The following is a 16,686-nucleotide window of genomic DNA, read 5'->3' as shown; positions in this document are numbered from 1 at the left end:
GGTGGCTGTAAATTTTCTTGATAAAAAACATTGATGTGATCATTCATTTTCTTAGTTAGATCATTTCCCATACAGTGGTAATCCTTTCGTTACAAAATTCTGAAAAACAGTAGTTTTCAAAATTCAAGCCGATGCTGTAAATGTAACCTGCCGAATTTTGGTTATATCTTATATGAAGTGTTTATTATTAACACTGAGCAAAGAAGTAGAAGTGTATTTATTTTTGTAGCTCTTTGCACCGAGTTATTCACCGAGGAATGTCAGTATCTCACTCGAATTATAAAACTGAAAGTAAAATGTGTAAACTAGAAATACATATTAAAATAAATTCATCAATGGAAGTCAATTTAACGTAGTTAATACATTACATGTCGTTCTTTTATCATAGATAACAAATATTTGTGTACCATATTCCAATTAATCGCATGGTTAATCAGCAGTTTCTTTAATAAAACATTGTGTTGTTTGTTTTTTTTTGCACTCGAACATGTTGACAATTAACGCTAAGTGTCAAAGACATAAACGCGGCACTGATTGGCTTAACACAATAGACTCTGGTGTACCAGATAATTTGATTCGCTTTCACACTTCTCGGGGAAAATCTCGCAAGTACCTGAGGTAGGCGGAGCTTAAATTATGCTACCGGCGTGTGTTTGTGTATTCAACACTCATTTATGACACCGTGCAAATTGTCAACAGTCCGGGTAGCAGTAATTAGCGAGTGCGGAAATCAAAGAAAATCGGGCGACTTGCATTTCGCTTTGAGGTTAGATTTGAGCGAAGTTTGAAGTTCTAGAGCGCCTATTTCGCTCAAGTCGCCCACTCGCGAGAGCCCTGTAGACACTTCCAAATTATTTTTTATCAGATCAGGATGTCGTCGTGCTCCGCGTACGAACTGGTCCAAAAGTATTGTGCCCCACCCCTACTTTAAAAGCCCCCTATACCACCTCGACAACTCCCAGTAATAACTGAACACTTGAAATTGTCCAGTCACATACATATATCATCCAAAAATCTAGTCCAACTAAATGTACGCGAGTCGCGATATTGTGATAATTTTTGCATGTGCAGGTCGATATCTCTCCTCTAAAGAGAGGGATTCTTTATCACGAAAATATCTCGGAATCAGTTCTGACTTCAAATTATTTGGACTAATATCTCAGTAACCACTTGTTGGAATGGATTTAATCTTCACATACCGGTACTTATTCGATGTGATAAATTGACTTGCATCACACAAGTTCCATAACTCTACTTTACTTTTTTACAAAATTATGTCCCTTTGTCAACTTGGAAAATTTTGGTTAACGTTTTGTATGTGAGCTGGCATCACTGTACCTACCAATGGGAATGTATTGAAACTTCACACACTAATTCACTTTGATAAACTGACTTACGTTGCACAGGTTCCATAACTCAATTTTACTTTTTTCAAGATTATGCCCCTTTTCGACTTAGAAGTTTTTGGTTAAGGTTTTGTATGTATGCTGGTATCTCGGTACCCACTAATGGGAATGGCTTAAAACGTGACACACTTACCCGCTTTCATGAGCTGATATAGACTGTACAAGTTCCATAACCCTGTTTTGCATTTTTACAAAATTATGTCCCTTTGTCAAATTTTGTATTCATTCAGTTGACTAGGCTGTTGAATAGTCGAGTGTTCCTGTCCTCTGACAGCTCTTGTTTTTAAAGGATTCTGTAATCAACAACATACTTATTGATCAGTATACTTTACACTTGCTGATGGCTTAGATTTTTGAATAGGGCAGACAGTATAATAGACTTTGTGGTTGTTCAACTTCAGGTGTTACGTAGAGAAATACACAGAACATATGACAGGATCTATGCTACGATATATGGCCAGTGCGTTGGTGATGCCATTGGATTGCTGACAGAAGGACTAAGAAAAGATGAGATTAAAAAGGTTTTTGTATTGTTTTTATACACTTCTACATTCTTTTCTCATGTTCTAATAAGTGTTAAATGGTTCTGGTTTAATGTAATAGGGTAGGGTTGGGTATGCGTTAGTTAGGGTCAGGTAACCTGATACACAGAATTTTATGTTTAGACCCAATGAACATGATAAATAATGTCTGTGACTGAAGGAGTATTCACATAAAATAAATTTTTAGTACAATTTTAGAATATGATATCCAGCTTGTTCATATACAAATTTATATCTTCAAGATGCATGTGTATTTCAGATGAGAGCTCTCGCCATTTAGTTTGGTTTCATTGATGACATGAATTGAAAAATTCAGTATATAAATTCCACAGTGCTTTCAAACTATTCATTATTCAAGGTGTGCCTTTGGTAGACCAAGAGTAACACCAGCAGGCAAATGTACAGACACCTTGTTTTTGTGAAATTTCCTATACTGTGAAATCATTTTAAAAATATTTGTTGGGGACTGACTTTTGTGGATTTCATGGTTGAATCAGTCTATAAATTTAAATCTCAATGAGTAGTAAAGTTCCCATTTATAGAATGTTTCATAGGTCAAAATTTTGAAATTTAAAAAAGTAATTTTGGCCAGAACCAGTGACCACTGGATTTCATGCTTGTGAAATTTATTAATTTCACAGAATTAGATTAGAACCATTTTAAAACACGATGCCAAAGCTATTTCTCTGAAAAATAAACACATACTTTTTGATATTACAATGTAGTATGATATATCAATTTTATTGAGTTAACAGTTTTATGTAAATGAAATATTTCAGCATTATAAAGAAGTGTATGACAAACTTGAAATGGTTCATAAGAAATGTTTTCCGGACGCACATCGCAGGAAGTGGCAACAGGGAGACTGGACTGATGAAACTGATCAAATGGTTCTCATATTGCAGTCCATAGTGCAGAAGAAATCTGTGGTGAGTTAATATGACAGTATGCATTTTTTAATGTTTTTTTTTTTAAAATTATTTCAGAGCTTTTGTCATCAATGAAATTTGTATATGAAAATGAGTCACATTTGCAGTTGAAAAAGTGTCTACCCCTTAAATATCTGATAAAAAATGACAATTCAGTTATCTGATACTCTTAAAAATTCGCAAAGCGATGAAAATCTGGATCGGTTCCTCCACAGTAACATGCGATATACCGAATGAGATATATACTATCGAATTAAAAAAATGTGTACTTCCGGCATCTGCACAGAGCGTCTTGACTTCGGATTATTTTGAAGAATATGCTTTTTCCTTGTGCCTAATAAGCGTCCACATAACTTGTCTGCACCGCAACGTCTTGCACATCAGTACAAATATGGATGTATGGTATATATATATACACATAGTGTGCACTTGTAAATAAAAGCAGCTAGTGAGCACAGTTCATATAAATAAATATACCACTCCGGAGGGTGTGTCTAGCCAAGAGGCGGAAATTACATGTAATACAATACAATATAGGCAGTGTTGTTTTTATTCCAAAATCTACCTTTAAATTGATAGGGAATTGATCCTACGCGTAGCGACGGAAATCGATGGTGACATGCGATATACTAAATGAGATATTTTCTATTGTATTAAAAAATGTGTTTTCCCGTGCTGTCATCATGGCCATTAGACAGTTCTTTTCAAATGTTATGGGATGAGTTGAAGTAGGATTGATTCCTGATTGAGGCAGTGCCTTATTTCATATTATCTACATACAAACTAATATGTGTAGTTGAATTTAATTAATGAATGAGAAATATTTCCATATTTGAGGAAAAACCTGTTAAAATTCCTATTATCTAGGTGCAAGGCTCATGTATTATATCATGTACATGTACTGGTACAGAACTTCCAATTTTGATCAGGTGACTTTAAATGACATTTACAACAAAAGGTGAAAAGTTTTTATATTTACAGGTAGACCCAGTGGACTATGCGAAGCGTTTGATGTGCTGGTCTGAACAAGGTTTACCAGAACTTGGTGACGAGGGTAGCCCAGGTGTATGCTCACATGTTAAAAATGTTGTAAGTCACCCACAGTTCTCGGAGGAACCTTTAAGGGTAAGGTGCATAATTTGGTATTTTTCGCTTTGACTTTGTTTCATTATTTTAGTCATTAACTAATAGTCATTTGTAAAAGCCTTGATTTTAAGTCTCTCATTTTATCAGTTGTGGATTTTTCAGTTGCTAAGTGTACAGAAAATATGGTGAAAGTTGTCAGGAATATTTGATAAACATGATTTTTTTTTTTACTGCTGGTGGATGATGATTGGCATTTAAAGTTAAACCATTGTTTTTTTTTTTCCAAGAAAAAAGTGTAAATTAAAATTATGTTCTTTGTGGCCATTATTGTTTATAGAAAAAACAACTTAAAATTAATTTCATTATGATAGACATTGTTTGAACTGCCAGATTGACATTGTCTGTTGTATTATTTAAACTGTAAGGTTATTCTGTTAAAAAAATCTATGTTGGAATAAAAGCAGTTTTGAATTTATTGTAGGCATCGGAGATAGTATGGAGAGATTCTGGAAGATTTGTTGCCAGTAACAGTGCTGTGGCGAGGACAGCCATTCTTGGTGTACATCAGCACGATACCCTAGGACAGGTCATCAAAAATACTCTTGATATATGCAGGGTGACGCATTATGACCCAAGGTTAGTAAATATCAGTAGGTAGCTTATAGGACTAATACATTGTGTCACCAGTCTGTCTGACTTGTTTTTGTCTCAGATGTTGTCACAGAAATAATATGCATAAACCATCATCTCAGTTAAGAGTTTAAGGACAGGTTTTGTATACAACAAATTGTCTCAGAGATGTTTTTAAGAACCAGTCAACTTGACATTTAGAGATCTACCAACTCCAGGTTTTGATATAGCTGTCATGCACAGTAATTTTTTGATAAATCCGAAAAGGGGGAAATCCAAATTTTAATCATAGACACTTGATATTCATCATAACAGACACAATACTTATTTCCTATGTGAAGTTTTTAGTCTCACAACTATATATATTACTTGGTCTGTTTAGAACTATATGATGTAAAATGGAACTACCAAAAGTGAAACATTTAGATTTCCTTCCTATTTCTACTTAATACATGATGAATTATTTCCATTCTCTTCATTTTTCTTGCTGCTTTGAAACTGGAGCACAGTTAATTAAATGTTACCAGTAAGAAGATTGGATCATACATTGACTAAATATTGTAAAGTTATTTTCAATGCATAAGGTCTAGATTAGTTGGGAAAAAAACAAAACTAAAAGACAAAATTTTGCCTTGTTTAATAATTGAGATATTTCAAGAGAAACGTAAATGTTGGGAGGGGAACGAGAATATTCGGTCACAAAGTTGTCTGCCAAAAAATTCTTGTTTTTATTAATTTCTATTTAATTTTAGTGTTTTCACCCAAAACATGTTACCTTGGTGACATGTGTAAGATTGTCGGACATACTGGTAAAGACCGGTATTTAGTTAAACGCCAAACATACTTCAAAAATAATAGCGCATTAAAACCAACAGTCAGTGTTTACCATTCGATATTAAAAGGAAGACAGTCATCCATAAACTGCGAATCTGCTGTACATTGCAGCAACACATGTCAGAAATATAAACAGTGTGACGTAATTGGGCCCACATGGAAGATTGGGTTACCCAGATGTGTAGCCTCAGTAAATAAAGACATTATTGTTATTATCAATCAATTATAGCCACTCGAGTTGTTTTTAGCTCGACTATTTGAAGAATAGGGGAGCTATCCTACTCGCCCCGGCGTCGGCGTGAGCGTGAGCATCACACAAATGTTAAAGTTTGCGTACCACCCCAAATATTTTCAAAGTCCATTGAGATATTGCTTTGATATTTTGCATACTTGATAACCATCATGACCCCAGTCTGTAAAAAGGAGGAGGCAACTCTATCAAGCATTTTGACTGAATTATGGCCCCTTTTCGACAGAATATGCTTATTGTAATGTTAAAGTTTGCGTACCACCCCAAATATTTTCAAAGTCCATTGAGATATTGCTTGCATATTTTACATACTTGTTTACCATCATGACCCCAGTCTGTAAAAAGGAGGAGGCAACTCTATCAAGCATTTTGACTGAATTATGGCCCCTTTTCGACTTAGAATATGCTTATTGTAATGTTAAAGTTTTACTCATAGCTTATATTATACTGTCAAGCAATTAGAATAGTTTAGCATGCTGTCCACTGACAGCTCATGTTTGAAGCAACATTACGCAAACAGTATTAAAGTATTGAAATGCCGATTTTCTTTAAATTATTCGCTATGCATATTATGGAACTTTTTTTTTCAAAAGGGGAAAATATAACCTGTTTTAAGGGAAAATTAAAAGATTTTAGTGGAAAATATAGCTATTTTTGGGTACGTGAAACAGCTGATAGTCGGCTGCCAAAAATTGGGAAAAAATCACTGTAGAAGAATATAGGACGATGTTTAACACTTGATCAGTGTAGTATGAAGGCATGATTACCATGTAAAAAAGAGCCAGACAAACTTCTTCAAGGAAAAAAAAAAAAGAGTTAAAAATATCAAAGTAGACAAAACCACTTCTGATAAAAATTCAAGGCGGACAAAAAACCTTCTCAATAAGTGTAATTAAACAGCTTACTAGGAGTGGTTTTCACCTAGTCTGTCCAAAATCACAGGACGGTTTTTCTCCACCATTACTTTAGCTCACCTGAGCCAAAGGCTTATGGTGAGCTTTTGTGACCGGCCAATGTCCCTCGTCGGTCGTGTGTCCGTCAACATTTTCTAAAAAAATCTTCTTCTTGAAAACCACTGGGCAGAATTACACCAAACTTCACAGGAATGATCCTTGGGTGGTCCCCTTTCAAAATTATTCAAAGAATTTAGTTCCATGCAGAACTCTGGTTGCCATGGCAACCGAAAGGAAAAACTTTAAAAATCTTGTCCAAAACCGCAAGGCGTAGAGCCTAGATATTTGGCTTGTGACATTATCTTATGGTCCTCTATTGAGGTTGTTCAAATTGTGCCCCTGGGATGAAAAGAGGCCCTGCCCCTGGGGGTCTCAAGTTTTACATAGACATATATAGGAAAAAAAACTTTAAAAGTCTTCTTGCCTGAAACTGCAAGGCCTAGGCTTTTGATATTAAGTATGTTGCCTTTCCTAGTGTTTCTCTACCAAAATTGTTCAAATTATTTCCCTAGGGTGAAAAGAGGCCCTACCCTGAGGGTACCAAGTTTAACATAGACTTATATAGGGAAAAAAATTAAAGATCTTCTTGTCTGAAAGTTCAAGGCCTAGGCCTTTGATATTTGGTATGTAGCATTGCCTGATGGATCTCTAACAAGTGTGTTTAAATTATTATAACTATAACTATAATTACCTGATGGCCCCAAGCGATTAGGGATCACTTGACTGTGACCTTGACCTACTGACCTACTTTCATGTTTTTTAAGATACAGCCTTGAAATTTGGATGACTTGTACAGTTTTGTACACCGATCTTAAAAGTGACTTTCATTTAACATGAATGTGACCTACTGACCTACCTTTTTAATATTTTAGCATCAGTTTGCCATTTGAAACAGTTGGCTCATATTACTCAGGTGAGCGATCCAGGGTCATCATGACCCTCTTGTTAGTTGGAAGGGTTTTGTCTGCTTCGAAATGTTTTGATAATACACAGTAAGGTTTATTACATTTTAGAAAAAGACTTTATTGGTAATAGCAAGAAATTGAAATTGTGATTTTGTTTTCTTTTCAGTTTTGTTATTAACTACTTATATTCAGTGATAAGGATTCCAGTAAAACTGGTAAACCTGTTACCAAAAATAGATCCACCTGTAGGAGAAGTATGTGCAACCCACACTTCATCTCCAGTGTTTAGTTTTGTTACTACGGTAACAGAACCTTGGTTGAGATAACCTCCTTGCTCACCATCACCAGCTAGACTGGCTAGTCTTGCACCATTTTTCAATACATTAGCATAAAATCTAGTATCCAGATCGGTTGCTATGGTAACTGAGAAGAGGTAAAATCCAGGCTTTGGAGCAATGAAGAGTCCCTGTTGATTGTGGTATCCATCTCCTTCATTCAGTAGAATGGTATCAAATCTAATGTTGTCATTGGCACCAAGGTTTTGTATTTCATCTGGTGAAATTATCACATGGAATGCAACAAATGCCAGTAGAAAAACTGCGATGTAGTTATGAGAATTCATCCTGCCAAAGCTACGTGTACTGTTAAAATATTTTGCTGTTAAATAGATAAGCCTTTAAGGTCGTGACACAGGACAGTGATATTATCAGATTTAAAGTAGATAACATAAGAAAAAATAAAAATGAAGCATAAATAAGGTCATTAATTAGAAATAGTTTGTTTTTGTACATTGACTTAATGAATTTTTACAAAGGGAAAATAACTGGTACTTCTCATTTCTTTTTTTGTGTCAGGAAATACATTAGGCTTATCAAACAGTAACTTGCAGTGGTGCCCAAAGTCAAAGTAAAAAAAGTCTTTGTCTCCTTACTAAATTTGGTTAGTTTTATGTCCAGCTTTAGAATCAAAACATTTTTGCTCCAGGAAAGAGACATATATATATACAGATAATCCTAACCTTTTGAGGTATTTTTAACTTTAACTATTTGAAGAAAAGGAAGATCTATTCCACGCACCCATTTGTCTGCAGTGTTCTCTTGCAACTTTATTCAAGGGGAGAGTATTTTATTCATTTTAGGGAACAGAAGTGCTTAAGAGTAGAAAAACCTTTCAGCAACTTCTAATGAACCATTTACTGGTAATGGATCTTCACTAAACTTGGTTTCTGGTATCTTTGTATGTACCTTTCTCAAGTTTATTCAAGTGGGTATATCTGACTATTTTACAGTCACTAGAAATAGAACTCAAATATCCAATAAACAACTTTGTCTCATGGACAATTTCGTTGATCTTCACCAGACTTGTTCTGTAACATCCTTAAAGATCCTCTCTCTTTAGTAGGGAGAGCGTTGGTCTACAGATCAAGGGGTCACGAGTTTGATCCCCAGGTCCGGAGTATGTTCTCTGTGACGATTTGATAAAGACATTGTATCTGAAATCATTCGTCCTCCTCTTCTGATAATTCCTGTGGGGAAGTTGGCAGTTACTTGCGGAGAATAGATTTGTACTGGTACAGAATCCAGGAAGACTGGTTAGGTTAACTGCCCGCCGTTACATGACTGAAATACTGTTGAAAAAACCCAAAACAAACAAACATTATTCAGTTTGCTAGGGCTTGAAATAGAGAGTCCTTTGAACAACTTCTTGTCATGAATCTCCTAAAGGATTATCTCCAAACTTGGACTGTAGAATCCTTTGACGGTCCTTCCTGGAGTTTATTCAGCTTGTTTTGCTTGATCCCTTTTAGGAACTGCCAGAGCTAAAAATAGATAATCCTGTAAACAATTTGTTCTCATAGCCACTTTAAGCATCTTCACCATCTGGTTCATCTTGGTCCCATTTATGGACACCAGAACTTCATTTAAACAACTTCTCATAATTTCTTTGATGGATTATCACCAAACATATTCTGTACCCTCTCTCAGTTTTGTTCAAATGGTTCCAGTTCGCCCGTTTTAGGAGGCATAAGAATCAGAAATATAAATTCTTTTAAACCAAAATACTTCCAGTTGCCCTTGTAATAATTTACCCAGAGTCATCAAACCTTACAGGATTATTATTACTGTCGTCCTACGAATATAAGACGCACATTTTTTTATGAGATTCTGGTCTGGAAGGACCGATGCGTCCTATATATGGGGATAGAAAAAGACCAAACATTTCTCCCGACTCAAAAATTAAGAAAATAGATCAGTGTTTACCCCGCGTACCTCTATATTGAAGAGAATTCAAGGGGAGTAAATACCAATGACTCTGGCGTAGCTAATAGCCGGTATCGGGACCCGGTGTTGTAAATTACTTTTGTATAAAATGTAAAATTTAGAGCTCGCATAAAAAGATAAATAAATGCTGTTTTTCGTTAAAATATATATTACAACACATTAAAATACTTGAAACTCCATATCAGGTAGCCCGGAAATCGATTATTTAATCTTCAAACATAATTTTGATAGTTGTTTATAATCCTCTCTTGTTCATCGAAAAATTCACGCTCGAGGCATTACTTATTTTACACCTGCTGTCGCAATCTGCAAACAATTAACCGTTTATTCATACCCGGAGGCAATTGTAAACATGTGCATGCGAGGTTTTAGACTTATCCAATATGATCATAGTCGCTGATCCGTAATGTTCAAAACAATTTGCAAACCAGTCTTAAAATTACGTCATTTTACCGCCATGTGCCAAAGTGTACTTACGTTTTCGCAGGCGTCAGTATTCATGGAGTGGTCAGAGGATGCGGCAGTTTAGTGCTTACACAGAGTTTATGCTTTTCAATTTAAATACTTGCCACAACATCCAAAAACATCGCCAATGATTAAGCAAAAACTGGCGAGTTTGTAGAAACTATAGCGAATTTTGGACAAACAAATTCGGATAAGTGATAAGTGAGTATAATCATTTTTCCAGAATTCTGGTATTTTTTCGCTGCGTCCTATACATGAGTGTGACCTATATTTGGCCGATTACGTTAAGCATGTGAAAATATGCACCTGGTGTTTTTTTTTAGATCTCACACAGCTATACCAGAGTTTAGGCCATTGACATAGTGAAAAATATGCATAAAAAGGGCTTATTAATATAAATGTCTGTGTTGCATGTAGCTCAAAAAGTATTTTATCTATTTGACTATGAAACATAGGCTTAAAATAAAATTAAGTTTGTTTGACCTTTACCTACTGACCCGATAAAATTGCCCCGACTCAAATAATTTTATTGCATTCCAGAGAAAAAAAATATTTTTATTTTCTTATCAGAGGTAAAAACTTATTTTGGTGCTTGAAACTGGTGATTATTTTATTTAACAAATGCGTAAATAATTATGGCAAGTGAGAAAGTAACCGGCGGTCAGATAGTAGAAAATCGATAAAGCGGACTGTTTATTATCTCGTGTATTCCGAAAATGTGTCAGCTATGCCGATAACGTTGCCTAAGGCCATAGGATGCAGACGACAATCAAACTGCTTATAACCGGAAGGCAATCTGACAAAAGGGCATAATTTTACAAATCTAATATCTAATTTACCCGCGAAACGTAAAGATACCAAAACGTCATGCTGGTAATTTTCCATTCCACGAGCACGTGCGACCTGTCGTAATATCTAATTTCCATCACTTGATGTTACTTTTGTTTACTCATACACAAAAAATGCACGTATATAGTGCATTCATTTTTTTGTTATTATCGCATCAATATTTTTTAGCACCGCTTAAGAAGTAATATAGTTTGAATTCTATAACGATTTTAATAAGATATCGACAGGAATGTAGGCAAAATTCTATAAAAACAGTCAAATTTAAATTAAACAGTGCAATCTTAATTACTTATTTCTTTCTAAGAGTAAATAAATGATAAATTCTATGGGCATAAGGTTCAGACTTTTGACCAGAAAGTACAAAAAAAAAACAGAATAAAAAAAATCTTAAATAATGAAAAAGCGTCAGCAATTTAAATACATGGCGTAAAACGATTTTTGGGAAACAGATTTATGTTAGTGCGGCACAATAGCTCACAGATGTAGGATATCCACAATTATTGTTTTGACACATTTACCTGTCAGTTTATACAGGATATTGAATTCGCTTTAACAAATTAAAGAAGTAACTTTTTTATTCATTAATTTAAAGAACCGAGGCGGTACGATCAAACAGTGATGTGTCATATGGCGCGAAAACATGACGTAATTCCATGACAATCTTGGGCAACTATACCGCTTTGATCTCCACTTCAGATGCCATGATACCGACACACTTCTTTTAGCTCTTTGAGGGGGGTGTTAATTGATGATGAAAACAAGGACAATGACTAAGTTTATCAACAGAAAAATTACCGATGATCGTTTACGCTTTTTATTTCGCTTTCAACATTGGGTGGATAATGATTATTGTGTCCATATTTTTGGGACACTTTACAAAATAAACGTTTTTCGGGAAATAAGTCTTGAGAAAGTGAAAATAACTAGTCCTAACACTTTTGGAAAATACGGTAGGGGCTAGATTGTGATTATTAATACCATCGATGCAGTTATTATGGAAAGCAACTAGGTGGTGGTGATTACAAAAAATACAGTGAAAGAAAAATGTCTGCTGTGAAAAGGAAATTTAAGAAGAACAAATATGATTGATTACAAAGGAAATGTAGTGTACATGAGAATATTATTTGTCTACTATGTGTTATACTTGAAATTTGCTTGTACATAATACTGCTTTCATAACAGTGACAGCATTACGGCAATTGACAGGCGAGTGGTGGGAAATTTAATTATCTGTGAAAATATATTATAAACTGACTTAATTGTTGATTTCAAAATGTCTTTAATCAGAGATCGTTTTGAAATGCATTTGTTCGAAGTGAGAAAATCTCAGTTTTCGAATTTCAAGAATTTGACAAGTACGTAATTATGTTGAAATATTACAAGCTAGATAGTTTTAATATTTTAATTTTGTTATGCAAGAACAAAGAGCTATAAAAATCTTTTACTTCTTTTGCCAGGACAATGACATAATAAATGTCTGATGTCGGGAAACCCGATCTGGTTTCTGTTTTTAGTAACATGACCAATCTTTCTTTTCCAAGCTAGCTACACTCACCAATACCCATGTATTGTCACCTGACTGAGGATGAGTATTTATTTTGTTCTAAAATGCATTCCAGATGTTAAGGGTTACAAGAAGGAAGATACCCTCTGTAACACCTATTTCTATAGGTTGTTTGTGCTCCCCCTCCCCCCATCAACAGATACACATTGTCCTGGCTACACCTGTGAAATTGTCAATGATAAGAATTTTGAATTGTCTGGTGTTAAAAGAGGGTCATTCTGTAGATAAGATTTTGTTACCATATTTAGCTTGGCTAAATGAAATTTCAAACTTCTATTGTCATCCTCTCTATCAAAGTTTTTAAGAGTTAGGTTCAAGTTCTGTAATTTTTAGCTCACCTGAGCATGAAGTGCTCAAGGTGAGCTTTTGTGGTCACCCTGTGTCCGTCGTCATCAGTCGTCCGTCGTCGTCAACAATTTGACTTAACACTCTAGAGGTCACAGTTTTGGCCTAATCTTAATGAAACTTGGTCAGAATGTTGCCCTCAATAAAATCTTGGACAAGTTCGATATTGGGTTATCTGGGGTCAAAAACTAGGTAACCAGGTCATATCAAAGGAAAAGCTTGTTAACACTCTAGAGGTCACAATTTTGGCCTAATCTTAATGAAACTTGGTCAGAATGTTACCCTCAATAAAATCTTGGATGAGTTCGATATTGGGTCATCTGGGATCAAAAACTAGGTCACCGGATCAAGTCAAAGGAAAAGCTTGTTAACACTCTAGAGGTCACAATTTTGATCCAATCTTAATGAAACTTGGTCAGAATCTTACCCTCAATAAAATCTTGGATGAATTCGATATTGGGTCATCTGGGGTCAAAAACTAGGTCACCAGGTTAAATCAAAGGAAAAGCATGTTAACACTGTAGAGGCCACATTTATGACTGTATCTTCATGAAACTTGGTCAGAATGTTTATCATGATGATCTCAAAGTCTGCTTTGAATCTGGGTCATGTAGGGTCAAAAACTAGGTCACCAGGTCAAATCAAAGGAAAAGCTAGTTAACACTCTAGAGGCCACATTTATGACCATATCTTAATGAAACTTAATCAGAATATTAATATTGATGATCTATAGGTCAAGATCAAATCTGGGTCAGGTGGGGTCAAAAGCTATGTCACCGGGTCAAATCAAAGGAAAAGCTTGTTAACACACTAGAGGCAACATTTATGACTGTATCTTCATGAAACTTAGTCTGAATGTAAATCTTGATGATCTTTAGGTCAAATTCGAATCTGGGTCATGTGGGTCAAAAACTAGGTCACCGGGTCAGATCAAAGGAAAAGTTAGTTAACACTTCAGAGGCCACATTTATGACCATATCTTAATGAAACTAACTTGATGATCTTTAGGTCACTAGGTCAGGTGAGCGATACAGGGCCTTCATGGCCCTCTTGTTTTTGTACAACTTTGAAACTTCACACTGCTAAGTTCTATAATTCTGATTTGTATGTTGACAAAATTATGCCCCCCTTTTTAAGCTTTTAGAATTAAAACTCGAGCTATTGTTATTACCATGTGTCATTCTTAATCAGCAGTTTTACTGTTAACACTTTGAAGGTCACAATTATGGCCCAAACTGAAACTTGGCAGGAGTCTTTGCCAGATTTTATATTGTGTAAAAACTAGGTCACTAAGTCAGATCACTAAGTCAGATAATAGAAAGAAAAACATTTTTATTAGCATTCAGGGGCCTTATTTTTTATGCCCCCAAAGGTGGGCAAATTAAAATCACACTGTCCGTCCAAGTGTCTGTGCTTGTGTGCGTCCATGTAAATTCTTGTCGGGCTGTAACTCTGCCATCCATAAAGGGATTTTGAAATAACTTGACATAAATGTTCACCATAATGAAACGATGTGTCGTGCGCAAGACGAAGACCCCTAGCTCTAAGGTCAAGGTCACACTTATAGGTTAACAGGACTGGTTTTGTGTACGGTCCATAACTATGGCATCCATGAAGGGATTTTGAAATAACATGGCATAAATGTTAACCATAATGAGACAACTTGTCATGTGCAAAACCCAGACTCCTTGCTCCAAGGTCAAGGTCATACTAAGAAGTCAAAGAATAACATGGTCTGTTCCTTGTCTGGTCGGTAACTCTGCCATTGGTGAAGGGATTTTAAAATTACTTGGCATAAATGTTCCGTATATTGAGATGATATGTCATGCATGAGACATAAACCCCTAGCTCCAAGGTCAAGGTCACACTTAGAAGTCAAAGGTGCTTCTTGTCTGGTCAATAACTCTGCCATTTATCAAGAGATTTGAAAATGATTTGACACAAATGTTAACCATATTGGGAAGGTGTGTCACACTTATGACCTGGGTCTCTTGTTTGTCTCCTAAAGCACAACTCAGAATTAAAAAGTGACTTGTTTGATGCTGAGATGTAGCAAACATTTTTCTGTGAAGATCTGAAAGAAGACAACCTATTTTACATTATTCATCCTCAGTTCGCTGATTCATGTGAAGAAGTTGTCACTTGTGGAGAACAAGTCACTACTGGTACAGAATCCAAGAACACTACTGGTAAAGAAAGTCAGGAATGCTGATTAGGTTAACTTATGAATAAGGTAATAAAATAAGATGCTAACAAACAAAATCAATCTGCCTCATGAACTCAACATGTGATGGATTGCAATTACCAATGATTGTTGGAATATATTTTCTTCATATATTGTCATTGTTTTTTTGTCCGTCTTCTCTACAGATGTGAAGCATCATGTGTTGCCGTGACAACAACAATAGCCCTGATGTTACAGAAGAATGAACGTCACATAAAGAGAAGTGGCAAATATGATATAGAGTCTGTGATAGATGAGGCATACATGTTCTCATCAAGATTGTTAAAAAATGATAAAGATGTAAGTTTTTTTATAGTGTACAGTTGTGACATTTAAAATGAAATATGAACTTCATCATGTAATAAAAAGGATTTAGAGCATTTGAGCTCATATAAACATGTTGTTGGGGAGGGGGAAAGTGTTTATGAACAAGGTTATATTTGTTATACATTGTTTAAAAATGTATTTTAGCCGCACCATGAGAAAACCATCATAGTGCGTTTGCGACCATCATGGATCCAGACCAGCCTGCGCATCCGCCCAGGATGGTCAGGATTCATGCTGTTCGCTTTCAAAGACTATTGCAATTAGAAAAACTGTTAGTGAACAACACGGATACTGCTGCGCTGGTCTGTATCCATGCTTGTCGCAAATGCACTATGTTGGTTTTCCAACGGTGTGGCTCATTTAACAACATAAGTTTCTGAGGATATTGAAAACTTCCATTCCATTTGTAAAGTAGTTTCCGAAAAACATGTCAAAGCAAGACTTTCTTTCCAGCATCCAGCTACCATAGGGGTAGTATGATTTGATGTTGTAGCCTGTGCTGTTATTCTACCTAGAATACAGGGGTTTGAACTGGATAACCATGCTAGGCAGATATTCTCTATGACTTAATAGAAATCAGTGTTTCTGAAATTTTTCTTCCTCCACACCTGATCAATGTGAGGGTTGTGAATTCAATATAACTTGTGGAAAAGGTACCAGTTCTGGTGTAGAGTCCAAAGAATATTAGTTTGTCTATCTAAATAGTGCTATAAAAATATTGCTTAAACACTGTTGAAAAATGGCTTTAACCCCATATCAAAGATCATGCATTTATGGAAGGGCTAAATACATAGAATTTGAAAAAAGAAGTTTAAAATACCTTGAAGTTCATTGTTTTCCCAGTATAAAGTTATATTTTGTGAAATCAGATGAAAGAGTTAAAGGCATACCTGTACTGCACATCTCTGAAGGACTTACACCTTGACGAGGCTGGACGTTCCAATTATACATACAAGGCTTTAGGAGCTGGGTTCTGGGCACTGAAACAGAAAGACTTTAGACAAGCTATACAGGATATTGTTCATGAGGTAAGAAGGACAAAAGTGCATGACCTAAAAGAGATATATATATACCACTCGAGCAGCAAGAGGTTTT

At 35.5% G+C, this 16,686-nt stretch overlaps 2 protein-coding genes across 5 annotated transcripts in view; one reads left to right on the top strand and one right to left on the bottom strand.

Annotated features, from left to right (window-relative positions):
* The window catches only part of LOC128546145 (uncharacterized), a 121,013-nt gene that overhangs the window by 65,355 nt on the left and 38,972 nt on the right, over nt 1–16,686 (bottom strand). The window lies entirely within an intron of this gene.
* LOC123528617 (ADP-ribosylarginine hydrolase Tri1-like) overlaps nt 1–16,686 on the top strand; it is a 33,852-nt gene that overhangs the window by 1,890 nt on the left and 15,276 nt on the right. Inside the window, exons 2-7 of the mRNA XM_053522412.1 lie at nt 1,808–1,927; nt 2,728–2,877; nt 3,859–4,002; nt 4,445–4,599; nt 15,411–15,564; nt 16,461–16,619. Of these exons, the coding sequence (XP_053378387.1) occupies nt 1,808–1,927; nt 2,728–2,877; nt 3,859–4,002; nt 4,445–4,599; nt 15,411–15,564; nt 16,461–16,619 (882 nt within the window). The remainder of the gene's footprint in view (nt 1–1,807; nt 1,928–2,727; nt 2,878–3,858; nt 4,003–4,444; nt 4,600–15,410; nt 15,565–16,460; nt 16,620–16,686) is intronic.

The sequence above is a fragment of the Mercenaria mercenaria genome, chromosome 13, assembly GCF_021730395.1.
Source record: "Mercenaria mercenaria strain notata chromosome 13, MADL_Memer_1, whole genome shotgun sequence".
In the NCBI taxonomy this organism is placed as follows: domain Eukaryota; kingdom Metazoa; phylum Mollusca; class Bivalvia; order Venerida; family Veneridae; genus Mercenaria; species Mercenaria mercenaria.
The sequence above is the reverse complement of the archived record's forward strand: the minus strand, read 5'-3'. Positions and strand labels throughout refer to the sequence as shown.